This window comes from Lissotriton helveticus, chromosome 5_1 (genome assembly GCF_964261635.1).
Source record: "Lissotriton helveticus chromosome 5_1, aLisHel1.1, whole genome shotgun sequence".
NCBI classification, from domain to species: domain Eukaryota; kingdom Metazoa; phylum Chordata; class Amphibia; order Caudata; family Salamandridae; genus Lissotriton; species Lissotriton helveticus.
The window spans coordinates 1,621,304,322-1,621,322,576 of NC_136065.1; the positions used below are offsets into that span (position 1 = coordinate 1,621,304,322).

Here is an 18,255-nt window from a genome sequence, read left to right on the forward strand (position 1 = left end):
CGCAAAGAAGAAGATAAAACCGACCCCTGTCTGGTCGCCAACGAAGATGAAGTCGCAAGGAAAAAGGGTGACCACCCAGCCTGGTCACAAGGAAGACAAAGCAGGACAACCGCATAGAAAGAAAAGGAGAATCCGACCAGCAGATGGTCGCCAGCACAGAGAGACCTGGCAGGAGGTCTGCTCCGAAGACGTCAGTGAACCAAATGCCATAAGAGAGTGTCCGGAAGAGGACCCGATGAGACGGACGCAACACCTACAAGAACCAGAAGTAACAGGAAGCAAGAAAGAACGCAACGACCGATCCAGTCACAGAAGAGCAAGACGCCATGAAGGAAGGAGAAGAAGAAAGGAGTCATGTGGCACGACGCCATCAAGAACAACAACATCCAGAAAGGTGAGGAGAGGTGTGACACGTCTACACACCCACCAGAAGAGAAGGTGACACGCGCCACAACATCGACAAGGACATACATGTCCAGGGGAACATCGGTAGCGCCAGGAGAAAAACAGATATCTACTTACAAGTCCTCTGACAACCTGTCGGCTGCAGGAATGATCAGGCTGCACCATTGGCAACACCCACCTTTGGGATTGAGCGGAAGTCTGGATGGGGAGAGCGCTCAGATGTCCGGCAGAAGGAGAACTGACCACTCCACACCAGCCCGTGGATATCTAAGGGGCAAACGCCTCAGGGACACCGGTGGCAGAGGGTCCCGACAAGAGAGATGGATCCACCGCCGTTTATCCTGCACGTCCTGGGAAGAAGAGGAACTGGTGTGCAAAGGCAGGAGTCAACAGCCACCCTCCAGGTGGAGCTACGGACTGCGAGGTAGTAATCCCATCGCCTCCTCCATTCACACCCAGACTGTGGAGTTGGAGCAACGCTGCAGAGAACACCCAGCCCAGCGGAAACCTGAAGAAGAGGGCCTCCGGGACATCTCGTGGCAGGAGAACACCCGCAAGAGGGGCGTCTCAGTCAGAGGGATGTCCTTCATCCACTCCCTCTTTGCAATGTGAAGCCAAGCTGCCTACCGTGAAGAAACCCGACAGACTAGTAGAAGATAACCTCCATCAAGTCTACCAGCTGGTCATCCTGTTCGGCGTCACCCCAAAAGCAAGATCTCAATGGACTGAAGAACACACTGCCATGGCGCAAGTCCAGATTAGCACGCCCACCGAGAACCAGGACTTCGAGCCCAAGAAGACTAACATTTCAGCGTCAAGTTCCACCGGCGCATCTAGCAAGCAGCTGAAGAGACTCCTTCTAAAGTGATGAGATTGCATATTTTGTGTTTTTCCTCCCACAGGTTCGGACTTTGTTTTGTCTCAACTTTTATTAAAGTTGGGGAGGAATGTAGTGTCCTGCTGGACACAGTCTAGTTGTTTAAGGATGTAACCCACACTTTACACCCACCCACCACTGGTGTCACGAGTCTTGTGACCAAGTCAATAAAGAGGGCGGAGCGCACATGCTCTTGGCCCATTCACTAGCCCACTATCCTGGTGTCTGTGTCTCATTAGCAGTACCATAATGCGGGCCTAGGGCCTGTGAGAAGTTGGCCTGATATGCAGTGCTCACTATTCTAGTGATCACTATGTATCAGTCCAAACAACCCTTATTGATGATTGGTTGTAAGTCAACCTTATAGACCAGCTATCCTAGTAGCATGGATACGAGCAGTCTAAGGCTAAGACTCTAGAGGGCGTGTTAAGCCAGCTGTTTTACCATCACATTACCCCTTGAACACCAAGTGAAAGGACACCACACAAGTTGTTATGAAAATAAACAGATATTTATTTATAACAAGACTACCCTGAACTCTTTATGAGACAGGGAGCTAAGCACACAACAAAACTCTTATAAAAATACTTCAAGTTGCACAATTTACACAAATGCCCGAGGGGCACGAAAAACCATATACTATGAAAGTGGAATGCGAATTACTAGCAGGTAAGTAACTATTCTCAGAGGCTTTGGGATCGCTAGGACTGGACTACTGAACCTTTAGATTACTAGCAGGAGGCCTAGGGAACTCGGGTGCAGAGTGTGCACTCTCACGCGAGATGCGGGACAAAGTCTATGGAAGCTAGAATTTACAAAGTCACTGTTCTCGGGCGAACCCGACTAGCTGGGACGAAAACGGGAGTGGATCCGAACACCTAGAGTGTTGGACTATGCTGGAGCACCGGAGTACTCAGTTTACCTAGCCCAGGGGCTGCGGCTGCATAGGGTTCAAGTTGCGTCGGAAACCCTCGTTGACGGACCAGGAGCCTGAAGAAGAAGTTGCTGGCAGGCGGCCAGTGAAGAAAAGTTCGAAGAGATCCAAACCTGGATCAGGGAAGAAGAAGACCTGAAAGCAGAGGGGACCAAGTTCTGAATCACTAGCCAGTGATTAAGTGGGCACCAGGATGGCACCGGACGAAGTCACCGCAGTCAGGTGAGTGGGCACTGCTGGGCTCTGCAGTCTCTCGGACCAGGAGGCGTTGTCGGCGACCAGAATGGAGGTGCGAGCTGTCCCACAAAGGTTCTTGCTGTCGACGTCGCTGGACCCAGGATTGGGGCAACAAGTCTTGGCAAATGCAAGGCCCACGCGGTGGACCTAAAATGGCGTCTTGAATGGACCAGGAGGGTCCAGGGTGCTCCTCTGTTGGAGGGGAGCAAGGGCTAGTCTGGAGCAACCAGACCAGCAGTAGTTGTCGTCGTGGAGCGTCGTGAGAGGGCCACTAGCCAACGGGCAAGCGACCTGGACAACGCGGTTGGCAGCAAAGAGCAGAAGGGCCCCACGCAGATCTCGTGGATGCAGGGGGGCTGAACCTCGGTGCTGGAGCTGCTCAGGGTCGGGGCTTCTCTTACCTCAAAGCACTCAGTCGAGGGTCACTCGGGAGTCGTGCTGGACAAGCGTCGTGCAGTTCTGAAGATGGCCGGTCCCTCGAGGTCTCGTCGCACCCACGGATCACAGCTGGGCTGATGATGTAGGTTGAGGTCAGAGGTGCCAGGGAAGCCAGTTCTCGTCGTGCTGGAGCAGTCTTGATCCGAAGGAGAGACTGGCAACAAACCGCGATGCTTGGTTGGTGCCTGCTGCTGCAGGGTGACTACTCCTTAGTCACAAGGGAGAAATCTTGAGAAGAGTCTTGAGTTCCTTCTTGTAGAAAGTTGGTTCAGGATTCAAAGATGATCTGATTTGGAAGGGGGCCAGTTCCTACCTTTATCCTGCAAAAAGGGGCTGGCACGCGACTAAGTCCTGCCCTATGGGTGGGACTAGGAGGGGGGTGGTTACACCCCTCTCCTTTGGCGGGCTTTCCCCAGGCCAGGGGCTGGAGTGCCCCTGGAACTGGTTTCAGCCGGCCTATGCACAGTGAGCACCGGGGTGCCACTTGCAGTCACCTTCCTCTAAAGCCCTGCCTACCTAGGATACACAAAATCCTGTCTGGGACGGTGCTGGCACCGCCCCTGACAGGAAACCCTTTGTCCTTGCCTCCTGCTCTGGGAGGACTCCCAGCAGCAGGAGTGCAGACTTCTGTCTCGGTGGCAGCATCCATTTTGTGGAGCTAAGGCTATGTCTGACTTTAACCGGGGTCACAGGATACATACATGTCGTGTCCCTCTAGAAGGGTGGAATGCTAACCCCGTCGCCAGAATTGGCGAGGGGTTAGTATTCCAATTCGTATGACACCTTACTCGACATGTTTTGATAAAGCGATACCAGAGTTGGCATATAACCGCGAGGATTATAATGCACTTAAGAGTATATGGTATGCGATATCATGGAAACGGCTAAGGGATGGATCCCGAAAGCCGCAGACAGGCCCAGCTCATGCCAGAGCACCATCTCACACGATTCCAAGCACTCTGCCTTCAGGATTGTTAAGGCCTGCCATAGGAGTGACTGATAGGAGATCTGTGTGTCCATTTAGGTTTAGATATAGGGATACTATATCTAAAGCAAAGGGTGAGTACACCACCTTGCCCCCAGCTGTCAAGCAGCCAGTTGTGTCTGTTTGGTTAGTCAGTCCAGGGGTGGCATAATACATGCTGCAGCCCCTGGGAGACTTCTGGGTACACCTCAGCCCTGGGTACAGGGACTTGGAAAGGGCCCAGTGCCAATTCAGTACCTGGGTACAATTTGGAATAGAGAGAACAGCTAGGCTGTGGGTCTGATTAGCAGGCCCACAGCCAGGGAAAGTCGTAAACCAGTGAAGCAAAAAGCAAAAATCTGGGTGATCATAGGATTGCAGACCCTACTCTCCTACAGGGCCCAACATTACACCCTTGGCTTACTGTCCCCTACACCAACACCATTATTACAATGTCGCCCAGGATGCCGGAGCGGTCGGATTGGCTCACTCGACCGCCCCACGAGGCACCGCATGGAGCTGACCCAGTGGGCCTCATACCAACCCCTAACATCTGCCAACGACTCGGCAACAGGCACTCATCCCCTACCCCCGCATACATTTAATTGTACATCGGTGAGTTCCTATCCTCCCCAGTCCGGAGGGTGGCATGACAGCTGTGAGGGGGGAGCGGGGCCTACCACCTGGGTCCCTGTGACTCATGGGGGCTGAGATCACATGCAGGCCGTGCTGGTGAAGAGGGTGAGAGGCGCTAATGATCCTCTGCCTGCAATTGGCTGTGCTATCCTCAATGCTGAGAATCCCCATCCACGCCTTATTCTGGCCCCGGGCGACCGGAGCCGACCCCCGAGCGACAGCCATTCTGCCGGCCCGGAGCAAGGTGATCACTCCTCGCCACCACCCCGTGCAAGTCCCATGACACAGAGGGGCACGGAGGCATCAGCAACTCTCGTGCCCGCAGGCAGAGGTCACGTGAGGCAAAAGGCTGGCACGGGAAAAGATGGCCGCGCTGACTAATCCAAAGCGGGCCAGACATCCCCATCGCTGGGCAGCCCCCAGGCCGTCCCCTGGGGAGATAAACACAGTGGCATGAGCCACCAGTTACTAGTGCCAGAGTAACTCGCTCGGCAATGGAGACGCAGTGGTCACCCCTCCCCCCCTTGCAAGTGAAACAGGCCTGAAGCCTACTCAGCACGGGAGTCATACCAGGCTAAGAACAGGGGCGGGATGATGCTGCTGGCCTAGGGGAACCGCTCCACATGGCCCCACCGGTCCGACTGCATCCCCGGCCAAAGTCACCAGGCGCATCCTACAGTAGGCCCCGGAGCCCATCCTGTCCGTGGCCATTCTGTCAAGGCTCGGTTAAATTGCCCAGGCCTCACTCCTCGCGCCGCCGGTGTGTGGTCTAGAACAAGCGCAGAACCTAAATGCTCGCCCTCGACGGGCCGTGTCGCACCCCACTGAGCTATACTCAGCATGGGCCACCCTCAGAGGAACATGAACCGGCCATCCCCTGACCCCCGTGTGCACTAGCACCACAAATCTCCGCACACTAGCCTCAGGGGCATACGCATTCCTCAGGCACAAGTGCCTTCCATGAGCTCGCGCCCACCCTTCCCATGGCAGACTGTGCCCCTGTGCAACTTGGTACTGCCCAGGGACGGGGGGAGAGTGGGGTGGCTGAGCTGCACTCACCGTGAAGATATCGCGTAAGAGCGCACAAGGCACGACCAGGCCCGAGGAGCAACGACGAGTGACGGGCAGCACACGACCCCCATCCCCAGGTGCACCAGACAAGACGTGTCTGGCGCGCCCTGTAAGGGGATTCCTCCTGGAGTCCCGCAGAAGAGAGTGGGGGTGGGGAAGGGCCCAAATGTAACTAAGGGGTGGCCGCCCTCTGAGTTGATCCCTGTGGGCAGGGCCGGCGCTAGGCATGGGCAGCGTGGGCAGCTGCCCAGGGCCTCGCACTCAGCCCACCAGCATGGGGCCACCCACTGGTGGTTGTTTCCATGGCGATCCATTTCAGAGAAAGGTGTCGCCTTGCAATTAAGGTCCTTCAGAGGGGGCCCCCTCCCCAGTCCTCTCAGGGATGGTGTCTTGAGGCATAGGGGAGGGAGACGCTCACTTCAATTGAAAGGAGACCCATTCAAAGACACCGTGGGAGGACCATTGTCCAGCATTTTGGCACCCCCATAGTTTTAACTTTTAGCCCACAAGCAATTCTCACACCTGTCGGACTGAAGGTGTGAGAAATGCTAGTGGTCTGAAAGTTAAAACTGTCGGGAGGGCCAAAATGCTGGACAATGGGCCTCCCACAGTGTCCGTGAATGGTCTCCTAAAGGGGCCACTTATCTACATTAGAGGGGTCTCGCACATTCCATTTTAGCCCAGGGCCTCGCAAATCCTAGAACCGGCCCTGCCTGTGGGGGCCGAGAGAGCCGCAGAGTTCGGTGCTTGACCGTATCCCGGATTCCTACCTTCAGGATAGTACTGTGCCATGGTCGCTTTACGCGTACCCCTCCGCTCGCAGCAGCTGGCTCTTCTGCCCAGCTCGAACTACGCCCTCCCCTCCCCGTGGGAAATCCGGTGTAACAAAAAACGAAAGTGAAAGTGCTGGTTCAATCAGAGACAGCTGCAGCCGCCCTAGAGGAATAGCGTTCTCAAGTTACCTCGAGGTTATAGCATTTCTGGGAAATAAGTTCTTGAATAGTTTCACTTGCTTCCTAAGCCGCAGGGAAAACATTTTCCACACGGCTTTCCAGAACGTGTTTACCTCTCTACTTGGACTTCTGCCGGCGAAGGAGGCTGTTTTTTATGAGGATAGCCGGATTCTCTGTAAAAGCTAATTTTACCTGCTAATTAGTAGAATGTCGCTGATTTAACAGGAGAGTTCATGTACTATATGGCTGGTGACTAGGCAGACAGCAGACAAAGACGATGCTTAACCCACTCGTTGCATATTCGGTGGTTAAGGGTGCCTTGCACTGCCGTTTGTGAGCTGAATGGGAAGCCTTTACACTGCTTAAACACCCTAAAGAGCTTCAAGGCGAGTCGTAAGGCTGTACCTTTTGAACTGTTCCAATCATTCCCCCTTTGGAGTGTCCAATACTGGGATATGCTGATATTCCTATGCTTAGATTAGAAAAGAGCAGAAAGTTAGGAAGCATATTTTTTCTTATTCAGGTGGTTATACATCAAATGTCTTATGAAAAAGGAAAAAAATAAACTAAATTGTTAGTAGTACGCTGCGTGACGACGGCTTGCCCATGAAACCTCTCCAGAAACTGCCTCTGACGTTCAGAATCCTAGTACCTGTGATTGGGTAAATGGAACCAAGTCAAACAAGTACCGTTAGGGTGTCCGTGGGCCTCTTTCTTTCTTTCTTTCATAATTAATGCAGTGGAACAAAATTACAAAGGTGCTCCCACCTCAGTGTGTTAATCTCCTGGACTGAGGAAATGTTCAGGCCTGTGAAAGGAGTGAGCAGTTGCCAAGGTGAAAGACATAAGTAAGCAGTATTGAAGAGAAAATACGTGAAAGGAATGTGAACAATAGCAAAGAAAATTGAAAGAGCGCAAGGAAGAATGGCGAGAGGTGAGCAAACCAGATACAGCGGGGAACTGGTCAGATCATGTCTGAAGGAGAGAGAGGTGGCACGATATAGGAGCAAAAGCAGGAGTTCAGAGCGGGCGTTGGACATGGCCCTTCTTAAAGGATTAACCTAAAAGTTGATTTTTCTTTCTGGTTTTTGCGGACTCTCTTTTTTTGGCCTTCGTACTCTGGGTGCTTTCTCACTGGACTGCAGTCTGAAAGTGCACGCACCCTTCCTGCACATGCTAGGAAGGGGTGCTTACTTGATGGGTTTAGGGTTTAGCTGCTTTGCGGGGACATATCTCCAAAAGAGATTTGTTTTGCCTTCTAACCCCAAATTTTAGAAGGCCTTGTGTACCAAACACTGGGCTTTGAATACAATTCTCCGACCCTGCGGAAGCCAGTGCAGATTGCTGATAGTGGCAGAGACAGAGTGATATTTGGGAAGGTCCATCACCAGCCTCGCAGCAGCGTTCTGCACTAGTTGTAGTCGATGCACAAGCCCCTTATTTATCCCCACATAAAGGGCATTACAGTAGTCTAATCTAGACAACACAAGGGCCACAACTGCCTATTTCTGCGAGGAAAAGGAAAGAAATTGGGAGATCTTTCTAAGGGTCCTTATAATCCCAAAACAGGTAGAAACTGTTCTATTTATTTGTGGGCCCATGGAAAGGGAGGTGTCAACTATGATGCCTAGATTTTTGGCACTGGGGCCAGGGCAGGTGCAGGATCCAAGCTTATCGGGCCACCAGGCCTATGACCAGATCTCCTGATTGTTTCCAAAAATTTAAATCCTCAGTTTTATCCCCATTCAGTTTTAGATAGTTTTCTACCATCCAGGAGGCCACTGCCTGCATGCAGTTTTAAAAATTTGCCGCTGATGCTTCAACTCTGTCAGTAATCAAGTCAAGTCAAAAGAAGTCTTTATTCGATTATTCATCTTAAAAGACATGTTACACATGTTACACATCCAACATTATATCTTCATTTCTAAAGTGCACGGCAATTTGTTTAAAAAAATAACTTAATGTGAAGTTAAAACATGAACTAAGACAGAATTAAATCATTTATACACGACTTCATTTGCAGAATTAAAAATTAAAAATGATAGTAAAAAGACAGTTAATAAAAAATGACGCAGTCTAGTTGGGACCTTATTGCTTAATTAACTGGGAACTTAGTGCGAGTTAATCAACCTCAAGCGTAGAGTCCAAGCCCAACCTAGGTATTTTGCAACCCCTATTACTATCAAGGGCGATAGATCAGATTTTAGGATTCTACAGGCTATGGATGCTGAACGAGTGCCCAGGCTTCTACATAGTGGACAAAGCCACTTCTTCCTAGGGGCAGCATACAGGGGGCAAACAAAAAGAAAATGACACACACGTTCGCCCTGCCTAATACACAGTCCCTTGCTCATTGCACCATCAGGATTCAAGCAAGCCGGGCCGAAGACGCCTGAAATGGCAGAAACCGGTCCCCGGAAGCTTGTTTCCTTCCCAGTGTAAGAATTGGCTTTTGTAGTCTGGTCTGCCCTGTTCCCATGATGCACTGGGCCAGGGACAGACTAATTTGCATACAGCCAGGTTCTGAAACTGGGATGGTGCAATGAGCTAAAAAATGGTGTTGGATCTAGCCCTGATCTCTTGACTGGGTGAGAGTACTCTGCTTAATTCAGAGACTCTGTCCATCACCACCCCTTGTTGTAAATTATTTTGTCCACCCTAAGCGTGGAAGGGTATACTCAGATGTGAGTCCCTTGCTCATTGCACCATCAGGATTCAAGCAAGCCGGGCCGAAGACGCCTGAAATGGCAGAAACCGGTCCCCGGAAGCTTGTTTCCTTCCCAGTGTAAGAATTGGCTTTTGTAGTCTGGTCTGCCCTGTTCCCATGATGCACTGGGCCAGGGACAGACTAATTTGCATACAGCCAGGTTCTGAAACTGGGATGGTGCAATGAGCTAAAAAATGGTGTTGGATCTAGCCCTGATCTCTTGACTGGGTGAGAGTACTCTGCTTAATTCAGAGACTCTGTCCATCACCACCCCTTGTTGTAAATTATTTTGTCCACCCTAAGCGTGGAAGGGTATACTCAGATGTGAGTCCCTTGCTCATTGCACCATCAGGATTCAAGCAAGCCGGGCCGAAGACGCCTGAAATGGCAGAAACCGGTCCCCGGAAGCTTGTTTCCTTCCCAGTGTAAGAATTGGCTTTTGTAGTCTGGTCTGCCCTGTTCCCATGATGCACTGGGCCAGGGACAGACTAATTTGCATACAGCCAGGTTCTGAAACTGGGATGGTGCAATGAGCTAAAAAATGGTGTTGGATCTAGCCCTGATCTCTTGACTGGGTGAGAGTACTCTGCTTAATTCAGAGACTCTGTCCATCACCACCCCTTGTTGTAAATTATTTTGTCCACCCTAAGCGTGGAAGGGTATACTCAGATGTGAGTCCCTTGCTCATTGCACCATCAGGATTCAAGCAAGCCGGGCCGAAGACGCCTGAAATGGCAGAAACCGGTCCCCGGAAGCTTGTTTCCTTCCCAGTGTAAGAATTGGCTTTTGTAGTCTGGTCTTCCCTGTTCCCATGATGCACTGGGCCAGGGACAGACTAATTTGCATACAGCCAGGTTCTGAAACTGGGATGGTGCAATGAGCTAAAAAATGGTGTTGGATCTAGCCCTGATCTCTTGACTGGGTGAGAGTACTCTGCTTAATTCAGAGACTCTGTCCATCACCACCCCTTGTTGTAAATTATTTTGTCCACCCTAAGCGTGGAAGGGTATACTCAGATGTGAGTCCCTTGCTCATTGCACCATCAGGATTCAAGCAAGCCGGGCCGAAGACGCCTGAAATGGCAGAAACCGGTCCCCGGAAGCTTGTTTCCTTCCCAGTGTAAGAATTGGCTTTTGTAGTCTGGTCTGCCCTGTTCCCATGATGCACTGGGCCAGGGACAGACTAATTTGCATACAGCCAGGTTCTGAAACTGGGATGGTGCAATGAGCTAAAAAATGGTGTTGGATCTAGCCCTGATCTCTTGACTGGGTGAGAGTACTCTGCTTAATTCAGAGACTCTGTCCATCACCACCCCTTGTTGTAAATTAATACACAGTGGGCAGTGCTCTGGCCCTCCCTTACCCCATGATGTAGTTAGGCACCTCAGTGGTAACGAGCCAACTCTCAGTTAATGGAAAAGTTTGCGATCCAGGGGCTTGGTGATGACATCCCAGTACTTTTCAAAGGAAGAGACATCCTTCAAAAGAACAAATGTCGTTGTTAAAGAACTTCCTGTCATTTCCGAGTGTCTTTTACCCACAACCCATTCCCAGTATAAATTTCTCAGCTCCTTTTTGGGTGGAAAGGTGGCCGAGTCAGGGTTGTGCCATAATTCACCAAGTCCCATGGCGCACAGAGTGGATCTTACCCCTTTGAACCATCCTAATTTATCAGAGCCCAGAAAATTCCTTACCTCTAGGCATGCTTTGGCGTAGAGCAGCAGCTCAGGTGTAGTCCACAAGCGCCGCCAAAATGCTAGAGGTCTGAATCTCGCTAGGTCTTCCACTGGTTGGCACCCTAGGTCATACAAAAGCGGGATGCGCGGAGATGATTTCGGTAGTCCAATCGCCGCCCTAAGAAATTTATTTTGAGCCACCTTTAGGGGATCCAGGTTACTGAAGCCCCAGAGCTCTGCTCCATACAGAACAGAGGGCAACATTTTTGTGCCGTAAATTTTCATGAGCGGGGAAATTGGCAGAGTATAGGAGCTTTTATGTTCTTTGAGGAGAGCTCCTCCAATTTGCGCATGTTTTAGTGCCAAGAGCTCGACTTGCGGTTTCCAACTAAGGTTTTCACTAAAAGTGACACCTAAGTATGTAAATAGGGTAGTCTGCTCAAGGGTGGTGCCACCCATTGTAACCCTGGCAGCAGCTGGAGATGTTCCTCTCAGCACTATAAACTTTGTTTTGGGAATGTTAACCTCCAGCTCATGCTCGCGGCAAAACAACTCAAATCTTGACAGGGCCTGCTGGAGACCCTGCCTCGTCTTAGATATTAACAGGGTGTCGTCCGCGAACATGAGCAGAGGTACTTTCATCCCCGCCAGTGTGGGAGCATCCGTGGGGTGGTTCACAAAATAATTGGTGACCCCATTAATAAATAGGGAAAACAAAGTAGGGGCCAAAACACACCCTTGTCTAACATCTTTAGAAACTGGGAATCTATCCGTAACCTCCCCAGGCTTACCCCAACGTACTTGTGCAAAAGTGTGGGCATGTAAATTCGCTAAAAGTCGCACCAGAACAGCGGGCATACCCAGCTTCAATAGGCATTCCCACAGCTTGGACCTAGGAACGAGGTCGAATGCGGACCTTAGGTCCACAAAGGCTGCGTACAGCTTGCCCTTCCCAAAGACAACTGTCTTCCAATATAGGAGCACAAAGCGGAATGCTTGATCGAGAGTGCTCACATGGGACCGGACGGAAGCCTGCCTGCAGAGGTGTGAGAATATCAAAATCCTGAATCCATTCCTGAATCCTACCTAATACGAGGCGGGCTATTATTTTATGCACCGCATCAATGAGGCTGATCGGTCGGTAGTTTTAGGGAACCGAGCAATCGCCTTTCTTATAAATTGGTAGAATTTCTGCCCCGTACCAGGAGTCTGGGACCTTTGCACCCGACGCAAGAGCATTTGCCAAATGGCAGATGTACGAGGCCCAGAGATCCTGATCCTGCAGAAATACATCAACAGGAATACTACAATCGGGGCCAGGTGCTTTACCTCTCGGGATTGATGTCATAATATTTCTAACCTCAGAAATAGAAAACGTGAGTGATTCCTCAGGGACGGAGCATGGGAGGTCAACCAAAACAACATTGTTACTCCTGAATTGTTCCTCAAAAAAGCTTAACCACTGTTGTTGACCAACATGTGCTGGGCTAGGATGATCTTCCTGGCATTTCCCCCATTTTAGTAAGTGCCAAAACTGTTGCATGTTTCGATAGCCACAAACTTCAGTCAGACTTACCCACCGGTCCTCATCCCAATTAGTTTTAGCCTTATGTTTAGCTTCATTGTAAACTTTTCTACAGTCAGTAATCGTAATCATGATTTGAGTGTCATCAGCGTAAGATAGCACTTGTAGCCCAAAATATCTTAAAACCCTAGCAAGCGGGCTACATAAATATTAAAATGGTTAGGATTCAATGAGGATCCCTGAGGGACTCCGCAAAACAGAAGAATTAGCCCATCTTAACTCTTTGCGACCGATCCATAAGAAATGAGGTAAGCAAATTAAGGGCGGAGCCCTCAATCCCTATTTCCCTGAGCCTCCCAGCCAATCTTAAGGGAGAAATAGTATTGAAGGCTGCCGTAAGGTCCAGAAGGATCAGCAAAGTAGTGTGACCGGTGTCAACCTGACTTCGGATGTTATTGAGTACAAAGGTTAACGCAGTCTCCGTACTATGCTCACTTCTGAACCAATGCTGCGAGCCATCAAGCAGCTGGTGATCCTTCAAATAGGAGCTGAGATGAAAGTTCAAATGTTGCTCCAGAATGTTTGCTGGGACAGGCAACAGGGAAATGGGCTGGTAGTTCTTTAGCTCCGCTGGATCCAAAGAGGGCTTCTCTAAAAGAGGTTTAACCACCGCAGTTTTCCAAGCGATGAGATACTAGCCCGATGTAATAACAACATTAAGGATTGAGGTCAAGGGTCTGCATTCAATGCCTCATGGCAGACAAGACTGAAATGTAGGGGAGACACCTGTGGTTCAAAGGGAAACCCTCTGAACCACCCCCAACTTCAAAGGCACACCACAATATAACTGCTGGTGCCATACTACATTTGGAGAGAGGTACCTTGTGGAGATGCAGGACACCTGGGAACCTGGAACTGCATGGTGCACAATGCCAGAGGAATATGTTGTGCACAAGGAGGAGTACAGCCTTTCAAATGGACCATGTGTCCTTTCTGAATAGTGACTGGCCTAGGCTGACTACCTGGTGCTGTGTGGAACCATAAAGTGTGCTCCGCAAGGGCTTGTTGCCGTGCCCCTGTTCTCTTATGGATGTCTAAGGGACATCAAAAACTTCCAGTGAGGGACCCATACCATCTACCTGTGACATCTGGAGAGCAGTGCCCTCATAAGAGCCCACATTGTTGCTGGATCCCAACTGAAAGCATAAGGTGAGCTTGAAATGAAGATTTGTGCCTAGAGACCGGATTGACTTGTGCAGAGCCCAAAAGCAGTGCCCGAATCAAAGGAGTGGGGTCCCTGCATCGTGAGTACCTCAACACACCTAAGCATCTTGTAACAGTACGGGATAATTTTAGCATCAAGTAAGAACAAATTGCAGAGCATCTAGTGCTTCGGTGCGATAACTGAAATTAGGTCATGAAGGCAAACACTGCAACAAACAGAGTATTTAGAAAGGGCTTGGGGGATCCTCTATTGTCAGTTTATTCTAAGTTGAGTGTTGTATCACTGCTAGAAAGCAAGATCATTTTAATGGCACTCTTGACTTCGAGAGTAATAAGGCTTACAGCTATGTGCGATTGTGTCTGTGAAACTATGTAATATTTAAATAATCATTATTTAACAAAGAATAAAACAAAAGGAACAGTCCTTCCAAGGAAGACATCTGTGTCAGAGAGACAGGATGCAGTTGACTTCAGGGAGTTGAAACTCATAGTTGATAAAAGCCAGCTTAATCGAAACTTTCCTTGTTGACTAGCATGGATTTCGCTGGTAGTGACCAAGGAATGATATGGGCGAGTTGCCTATGGGAGGTTGATTAGTTGGGCTCAGCGTTACATATTTAGGACAAATATAGGGCACTGAACTAGAGCGAGTCCGAAACGTAAACAGAAACTACAAAAGTCTAGACCGTGACCGGATAAAAATGCAACTAATTATCTAAGGAAAAGTCTTATGCCATATGGGTTTGTAAGGCGGACACACATTAACTTACTTCTATTAAGAGAATGAACAGAAATTTTGGGTTAATCCCGCATTTTAAACGTCGGGGCGATCTAGCGGCATTTGTCTTGGACACCATCTTTAAATAGGCAATGGCGTGGGCTTAATTTGGTGAGCATGTCCTATGGGATTGGTCGCCATCTTTTAATATGTTTATAGAGATCTCAGGTGGTCATTAAATTGTGTTGTTTGATGAGTGAGCATATAATTCAGACCACCTTTATGACAATAACTAGTCCGTCTATGGCATAAGTTATTCATACTTACCCGTGGTAAGATTTGTTGGTAATGCATTATAGTATAGTTTCTCTGGCTCTGAGAGTCAAGGACATGTTAGAATTCAGTATGGCATATATTTATGCAGTTATGTAATGTCCGAGACCTCGAAGAGCTGTTTACTAGAAAACATGATCTTCAGTGCTCTAGGTGGACAGAAATAGTAAGTAAGCTTGCACGTTGGGTTTCCCACTCGGAGTACTATGTCACGATTTGTGCACCATTTTGGATGTACTAATGGCAGAACGAGTGTCAAAAAAGTCCTTTCAAAAGAAAGAGCGGTGCACAGGCCATCTTAGGTGCACTAATAGCTATTTGTTACCAGAGTATTTGTATGACAAGAGGAAAGCAGGATACCCTTAAAATGTACAAATTTCTTACCAAAACGAGGCGATAGAAAGATTTAAGAGAGGAAATCGCACCTCGACAATGGTGGTATTATCCAGGTAAGAGAAAAGGAATCAAGGAAGATTGAGATAGACTATCCATAGAAAGTGAAAACACTATGAAGATACATTGGAATGAGCCAGGGCCTATAACATTTAGGTCCAGATTTACGTTTTACTGGCACATTGTCATCACAACTAGCAAAGAAGAGACAGTCTGCAAGTGGAATGTCTGAGCGAGTAAAGGTTTCACATAGGGTTACAGCAGTATTGTCTTAGAGCCAATGGTGCCACTCGTTATCATTATTGAGACCTTTCGCCACAGTTTCAAGATGAATAACGGTGGTCCAAATGTCTTATTGTTGTGGACCCTTAATCCAAAGTTTTATGTAAGAAGCCCGATGGTTTATTTACAAGGAAAACATGGCGTTGTCTTTTCTCGGCCTTATTTCCTTTTTCTGACACCACATTAGCAGGAAGCAAAGGAAGCCCAATTGATTTTTTGGCTTCAACAATCAATGATGCTCCTGGGAAATATATTCATTCAGTTTCCAAATCAAAACCAGGTGCCGAAATTTAACAATAACGTTATTGTTAAATTTCGGCACCTGGTTTTGACTACTAATTTTGTTTTTTGTTTTTTGGAATTTCATACGTCAATCCTTACAAGAGTAAATATTGTTTGGTCGACTGATTTATATTTAATTATATTTAAAGTGTTAAAAAAGAAAAAGGATCTTTAAAATAATTCACAAACTTTATTATTGTTTTGTTGTGTGTTTTTTCTTTATTTATTTGTACTTATATTTTGGTAATAACCATTGGATGAACGTCTTAACAAATGAGAGATATATATCATAAAAACTTAGGTTGTGAAGAGACAAATAATTGACCGTTTTTGTTCTCAGAATTAACTTTTTTAGTAAATACCTTGGCATCACCTCTTTTGTAATTCTTTATGAACTTTTGGTAGCAGGTAGAGAGTTGTGGTGACCAGATTTTGTGTGAAGAGTAGTTGTTTCTCTTCCAAAATGAGTAGTTCCTTGTCTTGCTAGGTATTCAGCAGTTGGTAAAGCTTTTCTTGTATCTCCTTTTTGGGGTTGTAACTTAGTTTTTTGTAGTACTTCTGCCGGACACGGGCTTGGATCTAACAAGAATACAGGCTCACTCAAGTTCTTTTACTGACTACACTGGAGGCTTATTAATGCCATATGAGTTATCTCTTCACCATTTGGAGGCAACATACGTTTTAATTGGACTGAGGATACAAGGGTACTCATTACCAGCTTTAGGCCTCATTTGTGGAGATAACGTCCACCAACAGAGACGGTTTGCAAGTATACTTATTGCTGGATTCATTACACAGACACACAAATCTGGCAACCTTATCTTTGCCCTGAAAAAGCCCTTGTGAAGGATGAAAACACGTTGGCTGTTTTCCACATGTGTACAAAGGACTTTTAAAAAATAAAGACTTGCTGCAAAACTCACAACGCCTCCTGCTGGAACTTTGCTTTGTATTCACTTTAATTTATTGATTTTGTGTATTGCCTCTCATCAGCCTTTTCACCAACTCCCTGAGGGCAAATGTATCCTGTAACTGTATCCTGTTCATGACTGCCCTGCACAGATGTCTTCCTTGGAAGGACTGTTCCTTTTGTTTTCTTCTTTGTTAAATAATCATTATTTAAATATTACGTAGTTCCCACAGACACAACCGCACATAGCTTTAAGCCTTATTACTCTGAAAGTCGAGTGCCATTAACATTATCCTGCATTCCTGCAGTGATACAACACATGACTTTGGAATAAACTGACAATAGGGGCTCCCCCAAGCCCTTTTTAAATACCCTGTTTGTTGCAATGTTTGCCGTCATGATCTAATTTCAGTTATCCCACCGATGCAGTAGATGCTCGGCAATATGATAGTAGACCCACAATCTAATCAGGTTTCTTGGGTCCCTTAAGTCCAGAAACAATAATAAAACAAGCATTTACAATGCAATAGGTCTCGCAGCATTAAAGTTTGAGCTATTGGCATTGTATATTACAATGTGTTGCATTAATTTGTTATCAAACTCTGAATTGTTTTATAAAGTTCATTTGCAAACTGTCAAATGTTGCTGAATAGTAAGCAACGTGAATAATATTAAGTATGAATTTGCTGTTTCCACTGTATTCTTCTCTAACTTCCCTTTGAATTTCTGTGATCTCTTCACAAAAGATATACACTATGTATCGCTGCTGTTGGCTGATAGACCATTAATTAATAAGATGCTGCTGACAGTCCCTTGTCTCCGGCGGGTGTGGCTGAGTGTCCTCTACTCTGCTGACAGCCTTAGCAGGCGCTGCTGTGATCCTCAGCAGACGCCACTGGCAGTCTCCTGCTGACAGTCTCTCGTGTCCGGCGGGTGTGGCTCAGCCCCTGTCCCCTCTGACGGTCTCAGCAGGCGCTGCCGTAAGTCTGGTGAGACCCTACAGACAGACAGACAGCCTCTCGCCTCCTGCTGCCCCCGTGAGACCCCTGCAGTGAGCTGCTGAGGCCGCCTCGCCCGGTCAGTGCCCTCACACGGGGCTGTGAATGAAGCCTGCCCTCCGCACACACTCACACCCGGGTGCCAGCCCCTCCCCTGCCAGGGCCAGGCGGTACCGGCCCATTGAAAGCACTGCCGGTAGTGCCCTGGTGAGTCAGTCTACCCCCATAGAGCCCACGCGCTACTTCACAGTACAGTCCGATTACCCCAGTACTGCACCTGTACCCCAGAACACCCACGCACACCCCAGGCTGCCCCCCCTCCCGCCCTCACCTGTGCAGGCCTCTGTGTCCCTCCAGGCAGGTGGGGTGGCGGCTCTGTGTCCCCTCAGTACTGGCAGATGTCCCAGTCTCCTTCAGTTATTGGCCTCTCATTCAGATTTTGCGGACAAACTTTTGTCTCCGGAGTGGGGGCGGGGGGGGGGGGGGGATTTCTCAGGCCCTGTCTCCTGCTGACAGTCTGGACGGATCCTGGTGAGAGGCTCTTGTCTCAGGGGATGTCTCTCAGGCCCTGTCTCCTGCTGACAGTCTAGACGGATCCTGGTGAGAGGCTCTTGTCTCAGGGGATGTCTCTCAGGCCCTGTCTCCTGCTGACAGTCTAGACGGATCCTGGTGAGAGGCTCTTGTCTCAGGGGA

General features: G+C 48.6%; 1 protein-coding gene across 1 annotated transcript in view; it reads right to left on the reverse strand.

Moving 5' to 3' along the window:
• Positions 1-6,448, reverse strand: part of LOC144755653 (uncharacterized) — a 533,565-nt gene extending 527,117 nt beyond the window's left edge. The window contains exon 1 of the mRNA XM_078644812.1: positions 6,333-6,448. Within this exon, the coding sequence (XP_078500938.1) occupies positions 6,333-6,354 (22 nt within the window). The 5' untranslated portion in view covers positions 6,355-6,448. The remainder of the gene's footprint in view (positions 1-6,332) is intronic.
• Between the last annotated feature and the right edge of the window lie 11,807 nt (positions 6,449-18,255).